Consider the following 14,082-nt stretch of genomic DNA (forward strand, 5'->3'; position numbering starts at 1 on the left):
AGCATGTCTCCTGTCTCCAGTTAAAAGAGCTCTGAAATATTCTTGGTGTCTGAGGTGACGGCACGCTGACAGAGATATGTTCGCAGATAAAAGGATGGCTGCTGCTGATTTATACCCATCTGCAGAGCATTGGATTTGCTCTCCTTGGATGCCATGCTCCACAGACAGCCAGCAAAGGCAACAGTAGTAAAGGTCTTATGTAAGTTTGGTCTGGCTTCAGGTTCTGCTCCTTGCTTCCTCTTGTCACTTTTTCCAAAGCTAATTTACAACCGCAGTGGACTGGTTAAAATAATGATGGGCATCAAATGCAGCCAAACGCTATTTTCTTCCTAGACTTTCCAAAACATTTTATGCAACCAATATCGTCGCAAACATTGTTTTTTTTTTTTCCAGAGAAATGTCATGTTTCGGAAATCCTTAGAGGTGCGCTACTGCTTTGCATGGTTTGATGTGATCACAAACATTTTTGTTAAGGTTAAATCAAAAATGATTGGGTAATTTAGGAGGTGTGTAACATTGTCTGAACAACACAGGTATATATATATATATATATATATATATATATATATATATACATGCATTATGCCAAGTCTCTTTGCAATAAACCTTTGCATCTGAAACACCTCTGTAGAAGCGCTCGCCCCACCTGAATCTCGTTATGCGCTAGAACCGACACGCCATGGTGAACAGCCGGTCTGCAAGCTGTCTGACTGCTGTTTTCCATCATTGTACAGCCACTGTAGTTTAGCGGAGCCAGTTGTCTCATTCTCTTTTTCCCTCCTCTCTTTCTTCTTTACTCTATCCCTCCCTCTTTCTCGCCCTCCCTCTCTCATCCTCTCCAGAGACCTTGGGCCACACACACCTCTGCCTGCAGCCTGACACAGAGACAGAGAGAATAAGGTAAGTCAGACCTTACCTGTTAAACGAAGACTTCTTCTGAAAACTTAGCGATTGTGCTGTATTTTTCGGTAATATCTTTTTACTTTGTGTTTGGCCGGGATTCAAAGGGCGGTCTGTTTGAGTGGATTTGAGAGGTCTGACTGATGCGGATTTTAGGATTTAGGAGGAGATTTAACTGGTTAGTTCGGATATGTGTATGCATGCACTGTATGATTATATTAGCTCTGAATGTCGTTTAGTAAAAAGATTTGTGCAGAGGTTGACATTAGAATGATGTACCTAAAGTATGGGTCTGTTTAATCTAAATCTCCAAGACCAAGACATATGATGCATTATCTTTTTTAAGTAAACTTTTTATGTGTAGATTTATAAGATGTTAGTCGAGGTATATGATTTATTTTCTTTTTCTTGCATTCGGGTTTTGAATCCCACCTGTAAAGATTTACACTAATAGAGAACAGGGGGTGCTTTAGGGGGGTGGTGTAGGTTGAGGAGGAGGGGCAAGCGGGGTGGGATCATGACTGCAGTTTGAGAAAGCCATAATCAGGATTGAACTTGGATTTGTGTACCTGGGGTTTCTACTTCATTGCAGCTGACACGCTAAAGGATCTTCAAAAAAAAATTAGTTAATAAATCCTATACAATATTTGTGTTAATATTTATGTCTAAGTAGAATACACGTTTCTACTACTCTAATTTGACTCTGTAACTTTTGCTTGACTGTTTTCCACCAGATTTTCCACAGTGTTTGTCACTGCTGTGAAACCATGTTCCCTCTGCGGTCTGTCCTCTTGGCTGGCCTTGTCGGTCTGTGCATCTGTCAATATCAGTCCTATGACTATGACTACCCGCCTCCTCCACAGTATATAGAATCCTCGCCCAATTGTGCTCAGGAATGCAACTGCCCTATCAACTTCCCCACTGCCATGTACTGCGATGGCCGCAATCTGAAGCATATCCCATTTGTCCCGACAGGAATCCAATACCTCTACCTGCAGAACAACCTTATCGAGGAGATCAAGGCAGGTGTTTTTGACAATGTCACTAACTTGCGCTGGATTGTCCTTGACAACAATCAAATCACCAGTGATAAAATCCAGGGAGGAACCATTGACAAATTGGGGAAACTGGAGAAGCTTTTATTTAGCCACAACAAACTGAGCAAACCTCCTAAGCTTAGCTCCAAGTCCCTGGATGAAATCAGATTAACTGACAACCAGCTTACTACAATTCCTTCAGGACACCTGTCTGGCATGGAGAACCTCACTACCATCCACTTGTCCAAGAACAAACTGACGACAGAAGGCATCACCGGGGCCTTCAAAGGACTGAAGTCATTGATGCTGCTGGATTTAAGTGAAAACAAACTCAAAAAGCTCCCAGCAGGCGTCCCCGCATCCCTGCTCATGCTGTATGCTGACAACAACGATATTGAAAGCATCCCCAGTGGCTATCTGGCCAAGCTGCCTGAACTTCAGTACCTGCGTCTCTCTCACAACAAGCTGGCAGATGCGGGTATTCCAGCTGGTGTGTTCAATATTACGTCTCTCCTGGAGCTGGATCTGTCCTTCAACAAGCTCCAGTCCATTCCTGAGGTCAATGAAGCACTTGAACATCTGTACCTGCAAGTCAATCAAATTAGCAGTGAGTCCTTTCTTATTCCAATTCCACCCTTTTGCACCAATGTGTAGTCATGAGTTTCTGACATTTGTGGCGTGTTTTTTTTTTTCTTTTCAGAATTTGATCTCCCCAACATCTGCAAGGTTATCTCACCTGTAAACTACTCCAGACTGAAGTCTCTGCGCCTGGATGGAAACAATCTCACCCAGAGTAGCATCCCCGATGAGGCCTCCAACTGTCTCCGTCAGGCTTCTGAGATCGTTTTTGACTAGCTTTCCAAGTCTCTTACATCTTTGACAACTTTAAAACATCTATTTGAACATCATTTACACTTTAGATATAGCCACTGAGGGTAACTTTCCCTCAGAAATAGGGAACCTTTTCGTCAGTATAGCCTTAAAAAAACAATAAAGTCTTGTTTTTTTGTTTAAGGAGATCTGTACAATGGAATAAAATGTACCGCCACCCATAGTACACTGAGATCTATGTATTAAAACTTTGAAATATCCATACTTGGCACATTCCAGTATCTAGCACAAGGCACACATGTATTATGAATCTTATGTATGACTAGTGCTTTAATACAAAACATGCTTGAATACTATGTAATTACACATATTTTTATCCTAACAATCACTTTAAACATTCCTGTATCTAATATTTATATGGATAAAATTGAAGCACAGATCCTTATTATATCTTATGCTTTTGTATAGATTGTCTAAATGCTGGCACTAACACTCATTATTTACTGTAAACATGACAATATTAAGCCTTCAGGAATTAGCAATAGCTTTTAAAAATGTCATTTTAATCATCTCTGATGAGATATATCTGTATACTATCTGTTTTAAGTTTATCAGCATAAGCTAAAAATGCCATCAGCTATATTACTCACATATGTTTGATTTAGGGGTATGCCATGCATTGGTAAAAGCTGGCTAGCAATATGAGATTATTTTCTGAACGTGTAATTAGTTAAATCTACTATGGTGTAGCTTGCAAGTATTATAGAGTTAAATAAACTGTGAAGAACTGCTTATATATTATAATGAAACTAAAGTTTGAATTACCCATTAACAGCTTTCTGCTCCATAAACCTTTCACGATTTACACAATATTCTAATTCACTTGCATGCAATTCATCATACACTCTCTATAAAGCACTCGCTAGAATTTTTTTTTAGGAACAATATAAACCATATGCTCCATTCAACAAGTTGTGCACCAGTGCATCGTTACAATGTCAGTAACTGAAGATTTTGAGCATAATTGCAGGTCTTTTATGTTAAATGATGAACATTTTGTTAAAAAAAAAAAAAACAGATTTTAAAGCAAATAAATCAAGTTTCATAAACATGCTGTAAACTTGAACTTCTTAAACATATCACGGTACATTGTGGTTTAGCTTCTTATTATTCTCCTATTTAACTTGCAAATTCAAACATTTCACAACTTGCCTGCAAAGATGTGATAGAAACCATTTTTAATGAGGTCTATATTTCCTTAAATATTTAACACCACACTTGGATCGAGTTGTTGTACAGCTATATGCCATAACCAAACACACTTAAGTGTAATTAATTCAGTATTAAGTCTCAACATATCTTTTCACATTACCCTGCTAACATGTCGCAACTCGAATTGAGAGAAAGTTGTGACGGTAAATTTGAATAGAATAAAAACTAAAACAATCTCAAATCATATGAATTAATATTTTATTGACAATAGAACATAAAGAATATAAGAAATGTTTAAACCTAAATGTTTAGTTAAGTAAATAAAATAAATGGGAATACATGTTTTACTGTGACAGGCTGCAAAGTGCCTAAAGATACAATTTAAAAATTGATTGTTAATGTAACAACCTCATCAGCGACCTCATTTCCCCTCTCGTCTGAAGACTACATTAAAAATACCAAAAAAAAAAAAAAAAGTCTCTTTGAAAGCAGAAAAGTAAAAATTTAGGGAGATTGCAAAGAATAAGGATATAAAGGGATTATAGATATTCTCATAATCAGTGTTATTTCATTATATTATAAGTAGATAATAAAATTAACAAAGCTCCTCTAGATTGCACATAAATTTTAAAAAGTAAAAAAAAAAAAAATCATTAACTTTGACTTACGTCTCCTTTAGTGAACATTTGGCAACCATAACAAAACAGACTTTAACTTTAACACATTTCCTGTTACACATCTGCATTTTCGACCTTAGAGAACAAAGTTACACAGAGGAATAATTTTATTTTAGTTTAATAATAGTTGTTCTATCTGGTATCACCCAAATGAGGATAGTTTCCTTTTGGGTCTGGTTCCTTTTAAGGTTTCCTTCTTTTATGTTGTCTCATGTTTTTTTTTTCCCTAAATCTAAGCTACAGTAAAATTGTTATTATGACTTTTAACTTGAACAGCGCTGAGTCATTTTAAGGGAATTGATTGCACACGCATGCATAGTGGATATTTTATTCTTGCTGACAAAGCCATAAGATATGTTCTTGGTTAAGTCAGTTTAGTCTAGATGCGTTCCTCTCTGTATGTAGAGCTTTATCCTGGCACAATGAGACAGATTATCACTTCTATTGTCTTATACCACTGTAGTCTCGGCTTTGAATACAAACGATTAGTTTTTTAATTCAGAGGCTCATTAATATGCGACTGGGTCTCTGCCATTTCCAAGGCTCAAAGGGAGAACTGCTATAACTCCTGGATTTGCAATCTGCTCTTTCACCACATAATCAGAGATCTAACCAGTATTATAAACCTATTGTTTGGTCTTTTGATGTTTGTTTGTTTATCAAAAGTTATGTTTATTTATGTATGCATTTTCTATTCTGAAGACTCAAGCGTGTTCTGGTAGTTATTGTTATTTTTATAGTTTATTGATGTTAATAATAGATCAATAAAGAAAACAAATGATTATATTAATTAGGGGATCAGGTATGAGCTGACTTCATGTAGCCTTAGGTTTTATCCTACTTTTATAAAGTTTCTAACTAACATCATCATCATGGATGCCACAGTTTCTGCCCAGAGAGAAGATTTTCTCTAGACATTGCACATCATTTATTTCTGTATACAGTACTTTACCATAAAATGACGCCTTGTTTATGATGCCTAACTTTATTTTACTTCATATTTCTTCACATTCTCCCCATGTCTTTATGGGTTTCTTCCAGGTTCTTCAGTTTCCTCCTACCTAAAAAATATGCCAGGGCCAGCCTGGCTGTGAAAAATTGCACCTAGGTGTGTATTCCTGGCTCATGCCTGGTGTTCCTGGGACAGCCTCCAGATCCACCATGATCCTGATCAGTGTTAAAGCACTTACCAGAAATGAATGATGATATAATGTGTTTGTAAGTATGCATGACAAATATATATTTTTTTTAATTCAGGTATTTCCACATTTGTGACATTTTCTATTTAAAGGACACATATTGTGCGAAATTCACTTTTTGACATTCAGGTCTAAAAAAAATTCTCAAATCTCAAAATTCTCAAAAGGTTTGACATTGAATGAAATAGTGCACAAAGGGAGTTTAAGGTATAAAAAAAAGCATTATCAGAGGAATATTTCAGCTGGACCATTAACACGCACACTATTTTTAGAGCTTCGAGACATACGCCAAATTATTAAAACAATAGTAAAATATAGGATCTAATTTTACATAAAAAAATATACATTAGTGGCCTTGCACCTCTAGGATTGAGGATTCAATTCCTATCTCGGATCTGTGTGTGTGAAGTGGGCATGTTCTCCCTGCGTTTGGTGAGTTTCCTCCCACAGTTCAAAGAGGCAGATATGCCAAAAAAAAAAAAAAATCTAGAATGTATTTTTATGCTAAAAAGTTATAATTTTCCCCTTACAGGAACTAAGGGACCCCAGTCTGTTGGGTTATCAGCATGTTAGATTCACAAAGCCAAGTGACATGCACACAACCTCACAACCCAGACCTCCTTTAGTAAAATGAAGTCGAACCACTGTGGCCCTGGCCTCCGCATCTAACATCAGTGCAGAAGCTCTGTAACACTCTGGTGACTAAATGGCATATTATTCATTAATATGTTAAAACCATCCTTTTAGCAATCTTTGTCAATAATCCAAACCACAACAAGCTGCAAGATTTTCTATCTCTGCTGCATGCAATTCTAACCCTGGTACAGTAAGTCCACTACATATAAACAAGTTCTGTTCCGAGAGCTTGTTTATTAAATTTTATCAAACATTGTCTAGTTACTAGAATACTTACACAATTGGCTATACACAATATATTACAGTACAGTGTTCTTTAGAATCATGGCAATCCTAAAAAACTTACTTGACACTTCTTAGCAGTACCAGCTTTATCGCTGCTGCTTTTATTCCTGCTTCTGGACATCCTGGACTTGTACTGCACTTGCAGAGGGTGCACATTGCATGTCTTTGACAATGCATGCCAGACATGTGATCTAACTTTCAGCATTGACCATGCGCAAAAATGCATGTTCGTATTTATGAAAGTTCGTAACTCAAATGTTTGTTTGTAGGGGTCTGTAATACAACTTTGCGATCCTACTGCCTGCTGCGCTACACACATTGACCAAAGAGTTATCTACAGTACTTGATGGTAGAGTAATATTTTAAAACATGCACTCATCCTATTTGGCCTTACTCAAAGTTACTTCCATTTATAATTATGTTCCTGAGGCATGGACAGTTGATGGCCTTGGTCAAGGGCCACAAAGATTGGCAGCTTGGTCCAGCACTTTCGCAACTGTTCAAATATGTTTTTTCTAATGGGATTTATTGTATAATTAGTCTGTTGGGGCCATCTGCAAGGCATAAGGGAGAAGACTGAGTTTGTGAGTGACAGACAGTGTCTTATGCTGCTTGGCAGCGGGAATTTTAAAAGATGGAATCGGCTGGTTTCACTTAGTCTGAACCTCCCTGGTTAGTACCTACTATATGACAGTCGAGAGATGGCTGGTGAGCAGGAACTGGCAGGTGATCAACTAACCTTCATTAACTGTACCTGTATAAAGAAAACAAACACCTTCTCAAACATTCTACTGTACGTACAACCATCATAATACTTCAACCTGAACCTGCTTGTGAAAAGGTGTCAGCTTGCCCTTGAAGCCCCCAGCTTGCTTTCACCTTTAACTCTACATATTTTAGTCGAACATGTCTGTGCAATATCTGCAACCCTGCCCAGGCACACATGGACAAACTGAGGGATGTGCCCTCTGGGTGGCCTTGTAAAATAGAGCGTTCAAAAATGTAAAAGCGATACAGCGGAGTAAGCAACCTGTGGCTGTGAGCAATCTCACCCTCCTCCTCCTCTTCCTCCTCCTCCTGTCTGTCTCCCCTATTGCACCATTCCTTCTTCTACCTTAAAAAAAAAAAACAAGAAAGAGAAAGATAAAAAAAAATGCTTGGCTGGTGAAAAAAATAGCCAGTGCATGCCCTAAAGAAGACAAATTACACAGAGAACTCCTATCCACACACTTACACACCCCTTTTTCAAGCTCAAGCATCTGTCATGGGTACAGCCTTGAGGGAATAGGACTACCAACAATACATATCTAATAAGGGACAGAGAGAGAGAGAGAGAGAGACTGAGGCGAAACAGAGAGACGGTCACAGAGACCAGAGTGGACCAAGGAGAAGGTCATCGGGAGCAAGGAATCAAAAGAACAAATATCCATAAACTTCCACATGCTCATCTTTTTCTATCTGGAGAAAAGCAGGTAATGTTGAATTTTAAATTATGCCTATTAATATAAATCATGTTGATGAATTTGAAGAACAACCAAGGATGATGCAAACTCTGCTTGATGATGCTGACGATGAAACACCTGCCAATTTCTTTTTTTTTTGGCAAAATGAGATAAACAGTTAGTGTTTAAACATGCTTTTACTCTCTGTGTGTAATCTAGAAGTAATGTGTAAATGTGTTAAAGTTCTCTTGTTTAACATGATTGTTTACTTTTAATCAAGTGGTGCAAAAGGATGTGTTAGAACTAATAAAAATCAGTGTGTTTCATTTGTAAAAGAAAACCAAGGCAGAGTTTGAAATGTACTGTAAGATCGTTTTCTTTGCTTATAGCCAGAACAAGAAAGAAAAAAAAAAACAGAGAAAAAGAGAGATGGTGGGTTTCACCACAGCCATCTAAAAAAACTGAACCCAAAAGCTGAGCTAGCACAGAACCATGTGTTATTAACATAACTGGCTAAAGCACAAGACTCTGTCCAGGAAATGAAGCTGATCGGGTTTTTAGGGCATGTGTTTCTTCTAAAAACTGTACATATGAAAGCCAACATTTGTTACACAGATATTTCTTACTAGCATGGAGAAGCAGAAAATGTGTGGCCTGAATTTGCACTTCTTGCACTTTTTTTGATAGATAGACAGACAGACAGACAGACAGACAGAGTGAGTTACCGGACTCAATACCAACTGTTTAAAGGAGATTATTGTATATTTTGGATATATATCTTGCTCTGGATAATGATCTCTGCCAAATGGCATAAATTTAAATGCATAGACTGAGAGACTGAGAGAAGAACTTATGGCATGCATCAATGAACATGCAGCGCTGGCACCTAAAAGAGAAGCAGACCTCTCCTAGATATAATAAAAGATATAGTTTTGGCGTTATTGTGTTGCAGGAGGCTAGAAGTAGGCAGTGGATGGAGTGTAAAAGTGGAGTCGTATGGGATAACTTGGGGAGGTTGAAAATAAGTTCTTTTGGATCAGTTGATTGGCACTGGCAGACCCACCACAAGCAAATTGCAGAGTGACCTCTGTGGATAGACATAAATAAGAGTGTTCCAGTTTTGCGATGTTAGGGAAGAAAAACAGTTGACTGTCCATGGTTTCACCAAGGTTGTGAGTTGTAACAAATAGTCGAGTGGCCTAAGAAGTGATAGATGGTAAAAAGACACACTTGTTATTGAGCCAGATCCAAAAGTCAGAATTTGTGCGAATAAACCAAAAAAAGTTAATGTTTTCACAAATAAAAAAAAATGTAAGCAAAAATAGAACAACTATGTGAGTATACCACTGTTCTCATAGTCATCATAGACAATTTGCCCCTGTTCACATTTTCAAAATTATTATTTTTTCCACTTCTGTTGTCTGTATCGCTTCCTGTGATTGTGCACACCTGTTCTGCACACACCCATATTAGTTCCCCCATATAGGTTCTGTCATTTGTCTCCCTTGTTGCTGACATTGACACCTTGTCTAGGATGGTCACTGCCGTGTTCTCTGAATGGCCTGGGATAGGCTCAGGGCCTCCTGTGACCCCTGTACAGGATAAATACTGCACTGCAACAAGATGGCAAATACAAAGTTTAATTCTAAAGATAAACATGGCATTTATTTACAATACATTTTTTTATTTTCAAGAATTACTTTACTGGAAAATGTTTGATCAGTTTGGTGTAATGTTTAGCAGGATCATACATACCTCTCTTGGGATGAGGTGAAGCTGGGTCAGTTATTGCTACCTGGTGCCCAGATTCTCTCTTTGATCTTATCCTACTGAAAGAAAAATCATGAGCCTTAGAGAATGAGATCCAATATGGAACCTAGGCAACAGACTCCAAGAATTTAAACTATACCCAGATGAGTTGCTATATAATCATTATCACATGTTCTTGATAGTCTGATCAAAGATCTTAGGCATTTACCAATGACACCACTGTGTTTGATATACAAGCATGAACTGAATAGCAGTATATGTGCCTATTGGTCCCATTACAAGAAACCAGTCAGTGATGTCATTTGATGAGAAAGGAAACCCATGACTCATTACTTTCTTCTCTGGCCTTGCTCCACAGAAATTGCTTTAATCAAAAAAGTGATGGAAGCTTCCACCATTCTTCAACTGTGGCTGTTCTGTGCGACTATTAAATGTATTACGTAAATGCATCGGTACTTATTGTGCTACACTTTGCTATACAACCACATTAAAAAACACTTTCCAAGGTCTAAAACTGTGTCATAATCCTCAATAAAAAGCATTCAAAAGTGCAAATCATTTCCAATTATGTTGTCATTGTCATTTGAATATGAACATGATGTCCAGCTTCAAGCAGTCAAATCTGAACCATGTGATCCATCTTGGCTTGAAGAAGATTAGTTCAATCAAGGAACTAAAAGAGGGCCCCTAATTTAAAGGCTCCTGACAAGTGCAGCTGAAAAGCCCTGTTGTCGGAAGTTAACACATTCATTTACCAAAGCCATTTTGATGGAAAATGCTCCCTAATAGGAAATTTACAGATATACATATACTATATAACATATGCCATACTTTGATAGTAAATGATTAAGCGAAAAGCAGGGTGGTGTACCTTCTCAAAATAATTAATAGGAGGGAATCTAATAATATTTAAATTTGGCTTTAGGGCAAACTGATATACACATTATTACTGCAAAGTATTAGCATATGTAGAGTATATAGAGTATGTCTGGTTCATTTAAGTATTGTAGTGATGCACATAAAGGCCAATTAAAAAAATAAGCAGCAAAATAAAAAACTATTTCAGAGAAGATTTCTAAAAAGACAACTCTTTGCACCTTTGTGGAAAATTTGAAGAACAGCATTGTTGATAGTAGAGAGGCAGAGGCATTAAGGTTACTGCAATGAGATCTTTTCCTGTAAGTATGTCTACATTTCAGAAAAGGCCATGCTAGGCACCCTGAGGTTGAGGACTCAAGTTGGTGAGAAGATGTTTAGTTCTGAATTAAAGTATATGTAGAAAATGGAAGGCAAAAACAAGTTTGGAATTTCTTTACTCCTTCAAAAAAAGAGTTACATATGGAAACTAAGGAAGTCTTGAGCTAAGATAGCAGATAGTAGCATGAGTGGAGATCGCTCGAGAGCCCAGTGTTAAAAAAGGTGATTTGTGGAAATACAAACAGGTTGAAGGATAATTTGATTTTTTTATTTGTTGTTTTTGCAAAATCTGATGGTTACAATAATGCACTCCTGTCATCAGAAATCCACACCAAGATTGACCAACTGAACTATCAGTGTGTATATAGTGGTTTAGTGGCCCAGCATGGGGAAGAACTTATACATGAATTAAAGCACAAGTTTCATCAAGGATTAGTTTCAGAAAAAGGGTCTTCCTCCAGAAAGACAGTCTGCATTATCATGTCACAACATTATTATGTCAAAATTTATAAATTGCAGGAGAAAAAATGTTTGGTTTTATCTAAATGGCAGTAACAAAAGGGGATATGTGGTCTCATAAGTCTAGGGATTTAGTATGGAAAAAATAATAGTGGAGAAAAACTCACCCTGCAGACCACCTGAGGTTACTAAAGCTGTGAGGTGATAAAACCAAACCACTCCTTGCCGGTCAGGTCGGAACTATAGGGCAGATATTTTCCTATGCAAATAAAGAATGTAAGCAATCCGGCAGGCAATATATGATTTGAGAAATTTTTTTTTTTTCTTCTTTGCCTTTTTCTCTAAGATCCTTGAGTTGTTCACCTTTGCTTGAACAGGTTCAACATGGAGTCATTCTTCACTGCTTTTGCAATCCTGCTACTAGCTGTCTCGGTGGACTCTCAGGAAATGTCATATGAACAGTTGCTTTCCCAACTGCATGCATGCCCCAAAGAGTGCTACTGTCCTCCCAGCTTTCCCAATGCAGTCTACTGCTCCAACAAGGGGCTGAAGAAAATCCCCAACATCCCCCCCTTCACCTGGTATCTCTACCTACAGAACAACCTCATTGATGTACTTTCAGCAGATGCCTTCCATAATGCCACACAGCTGAAGTGGGTCAACCTAAATCAGAACAAGATCTCAGACAAGGGCATGGAGAAGAATGCCCTTCAAGCCTTGTCCAATCTGCTGTATCTCCACATGGACGAAAACCTGCTGACCTCCATTCCTTCTCCACTTCCTCCAAATCTGGAGCAGCTACATCTCTCCAAAAACCAGATCTCAAAAATCCCAGCAAGTGTCTTTTCTGAGAATAAAAACCTCATGCTACTGAACCTGCATAGTAACAAGTTACAAGATGATACAGTTACTGAGGTCAACCTTAAAGGCCTGAGTGGTTTGATTCAGATTAACTTGGCCAAGAACCAGCTAAACAGCATGCCTAAAGGTCTTCCCCCCTCCGTTATGCAACTCTACTTGGATGGCAACAATATTCAGAAGATCCCGGCTGGATATTTCAATGGACTCCAGAAGATAACCTTTCTTAGGCTTAATCACAACAAAATAACCAATGGAGGGATCCCAAAGAATGTCTTTAACATTTCCAGCATCCTGGACCTCCAGCTTTCTTACAATCAGCTTACAGTGATGCCTCAAATTTCTTCTGGTCTTCAGCATCTACACCTGGACCATAATAAAATTAAAAGTAAGTCAAAAACTATTTTCTGTTGTTATTTATTTTATCACTAAAAAGTTGTTTATAGATTTTGTTATGGAAAATTAAAAATCAAGACCTTTTAAACAATTATAATTGAGTATTCATCAGCACTGTGGTATAATATGTATTGTGTATCTGCATTGACTGCAGGTATGAACACTTCTGACATCTGTCCTGTTTCTACTGACACTTTTGATGACTACTTTGATGAAAGAGTCCCTCAACTCCGCTACCTCCGCCTTGATGGGAACGAAATCAAGCCCCCCATTCCCAGAGACATAATGATCTGCTTTCGTCATCTCAGTGCTGTTGTCATATAAATGCAGAACTTGGTGCTAACTTGAGATGTGAAACTGTGTACATTCCATACTGATCTTGATACACAGCAGGCGGATTAGGATTAGAGATGATCATTTATAAGTGACTTCACTGTGACTTCAGTGTGCCATTAACCATGGTGCAAGGGGAGCAGCATGAGTAAGGTCGTTGGTTTGCATCTGCATCTGAGAGTAAAAAAATTGACATCTATTTCCTCAGATCAACAAACAATTACAAACAATTATATATTTCCTCCAACTTAATGTTTATTACTGTAGTCTGGATTAGGTTTTTAATTATCTAGTGCATTTATAGTTATTATATAGTTAATGGACAGCCACAAAATTCTTGTGACAACATGAGTAATTTGAGAACTGATATTTTAGTAGGTTAGTGTACATCAATTTTATCTATTTTTACTTTTCTTTTTTTTATTGTTTGTGAGGGGAAGAGGTTCTTAGAGGTGGCATGATAATCACTTTGGATGTTATAACCCATAAATTCTATATGTCATTAATGCAAATACAATTGCATTGATCGCATAGAATAAAGTCTCTTTGTGGTTTGGGAATGCTGTAGCCATAACTGGTGGCAAATGGTGCTAAATAATAATAATTATAATAGTAATAAAAATGTGTTTTTTAAAAGAATATTTTGCTCATAGCGTTTAATTCAGTAATATCTGAATAGGTATTGATTCGTTACATTTACAATAAAAGAAAATCACATATTTATCACTGAAAGATCAAACATAAACAAAATACATCATTATCTGTTCTCCATCGGTCAATCTCTTAATTCATTCATTAGCTATATAAACTAATTAGATATTTGATCTGAAATGTTCATGTCTGGTTCATT

The 14,082-nt window shown here is 37.4% G+C and overlaps 2 protein-coding genes across 2 annotated transcripts; both read left to right on the forward strand.

Moving 5' to 3' along the window:
* Positions 1–826: 826 nt before the first annotated feature.
* On the forward strand, positions 827–3,564 carry lum (lumican). Its single transcript, XM_053508819.1, has 3 exons — positions 827–900; positions 1,635–2,544; positions 2,638–3,564. Exons 2-3 carry the CDS (start codon positions 1,668–1,670, stop codon positions 2,790–2,792), a joined length of 1,032 nt encoding a protein of 343 aa, XP_053364794.1. The 5' UTR covers positions 827–900; positions 1,635–1,667; the 3' UTR covers positions 2,793–3,564.
* A 4,538-nt stretch (positions 3,565–8,102) lies between these two features.
* On the forward strand, positions 8,103–13,849 carry kera (keratocan). Its single transcript, XM_053508852.1, has 3 exons — positions 8,103–8,249; positions 12,023–12,891; positions 13,054–13,849. The coding sequence occupies exons 1-3, from the start codon at positions 8,218–8,220 to the stop codon at positions 13,221–13,223; spliced, it is 1,071 nt and encodes a 356-aa protein (XP_053364827.1). The 5' UTR covers positions 8,103–8,217; the 3' UTR covers positions 13,224–13,849.
* The last annotated feature ends 233 nt before the right edge of the window (positions 13,850–14,082 follow it).

This window comes from Clarias gariepinus, chromosome 12, assembly GCF_024256425.1.
Source record: "Clarias gariepinus isolate MV-2021 ecotype Netherlands chromosome 12, CGAR_prim_01v2, whole genome shotgun sequence".
In the NCBI taxonomy this organism is placed as follows: domain Eukaryota; kingdom Metazoa; phylum Chordata; class Actinopteri; order Siluriformes; family Clariidae; genus Clarias; species Clarias gariepinus.